The sequence below is a fragment of the Macrobrachium nipponense genome, chromosome 49, assembly GCF_015104395.2.
Source record: "Macrobrachium nipponense isolate FS-2020 chromosome 49, ASM1510439v2, whole genome shotgun sequence".
NCBI classification, from domain to species: domain Eukaryota; kingdom Metazoa; phylum Arthropoda; class Malacostraca; order Decapoda; family Palaemonidae; genus Macrobrachium; species Macrobrachium nipponense.
In genome coordinates, this window is record NC_087224.1 from 16179212 (window position 1) to 16180792 (window position 1581).

General features: G+C 41.3%; 1 protein-coding gene across 1 annotated transcript; it reads left to right on the forward strand.

Moving 5' to 3' along the window:
- Nucleotides 1–847: 847 nt before the first annotated feature.
- LOC135205248 (uncharacterized) lies at nt 848–1357 on the forward strand. The gene has a single exon (XM_064235597.1). It carries the CDS (start codon nt 848–850, stop codon nt 1355–1357), a length of 510 nt encoding a protein of 169 aa, XP_064091667.1.
- Nucleotides 1358–1581: the final 224 nt, after the last annotated feature.

The following is a 1581-nucleotide window of genomic DNA, read 5'->3' on the forward strand; positions in this document are numbered from 1 at the left end:
TGGTCCACTTTCAGCTACCCATGCCTTTTTCAGAGATCTCAATGTGAATCTTCCTAACAATAAGAAGCAGGCTGTTAGCAGAGCGAAGTGGCAAAGGAGGAAGTTGAAGAACAGTGAAGATTACAGACAGCAGTACACAGCATTCATGGACAAGTTGTTTTGAAAAGGGCTATGCTTACAAGATCCCAGATGATGAGGTCAATAAGATTCCTGTTTGGTATCTTCCTCATCACGCAGTTTTTTCATCCCAAGAAAGGGAAGATTAGGATTGTTTTTGACTGTAGTGCCAAGTTTGAAGGTGTGTCATTAAATGATGTTCTGCTACAGGGTCCAAACCTCACCAATTCATTGACAGGAGTACTCATTAGATTCCGGCAGGAGGTTTATGCATTCATTGGAGATATTGAAGCTATGTTCTTTCAAATAAAGATTCCACCTGAGATCAGGACTATGTTAGATTCTTGTGGTGGCCTAATGGTGACATCAATCGACCTCTTGAAGAATTCCGAATGGCTGTTCATTTTCGGAGCAATCTCATCACGTGTATTGCAAATACTGCATTGAAGGCCACAGCAGACAAAGCAGATGAGAAGTATGATTCAACTGTTGGCAGCACCATAAGGCACAATTTCTATGTTGACGACTGTTTGAAGTCATGTGCTGATGTTCCTACAGCAGTGAAGTTGGTGAAGGATTTGGTATCTGCAACTGGTGAAGGAGGATTTAGGTTACTAAATTTTGTCAGCAATTCAAGTGATGTCCTTAAAGCTTTGCTGCTGAAGATTGTTCGGTTGAAAGTGACAAGTTTAATCTTGACATGGAGAGTTTAATGACAAGAGCCTAAGGAATGTTATGGGACCTTAAAGAAGACTCATTCAAGTTCTCAATTGAGCTCAAGGATAATCCATTCACCAGAAGAGGATTGTTGTCAACTATCTCATCATTATATGATCCCCCTTGGGTTGCTCTCTCTCCAATCATCTTACCAGCCAAGAAGCTGTTACAAGAATTGTGTCAAGTTGAGAGTTTGGACTGGGATGAGAGGATTCCAGATGAGCCAGCTGAAAGGTGGCAACATTGGATACAAGGTCTTCATTTACTGGAGCAGCTTTCAATACCAAGATGCTTCAAGTCAAGTGGTTTTTGTAATGTGACAGGTTCAAGTCTTGTATTATTCAGCGATGCAAGTACAGTTGGTTATGGTGTTTGCAGCATATCTTGTTCTTCACGATGGAAACTAAGTTCAGTCAAATCTTGTCATGGGAAATCAAGAGTATCTCCCAAAAAGGTGGTGACTATACCTAGGTTAGAACTTACAGCTGCAACTGTGTCTGTCAAGGTTGCTCACACATCCTGAAGGAGTTGGAGTTTTACTGTTGGCAAGGTAATGTACATACACAGATTCAACAACAGTCCTTCACTATATTCTAGCAACACTAAAGTTCCCTGTTTTTGTAGCCAACAGAGTCAGGGTTATAAGAACTACTCCCCAGCCGGAGCAATGGGGATATGTAAACTCCAGTGATAACCCTGCTGATGTGGCATCAAGAGGTATTAGTGTACATCAGTTTTGCAGTATGA

Excerpts from the sequence above, each read along its gene's own strand:
- LOC135205248 (XM_064235597.1), top strand. The coding sequence starts at position 848 with ATGTTATGGGACCTTAAAGAAGACTCATTCAAGTTCTCAATTGAGCTC.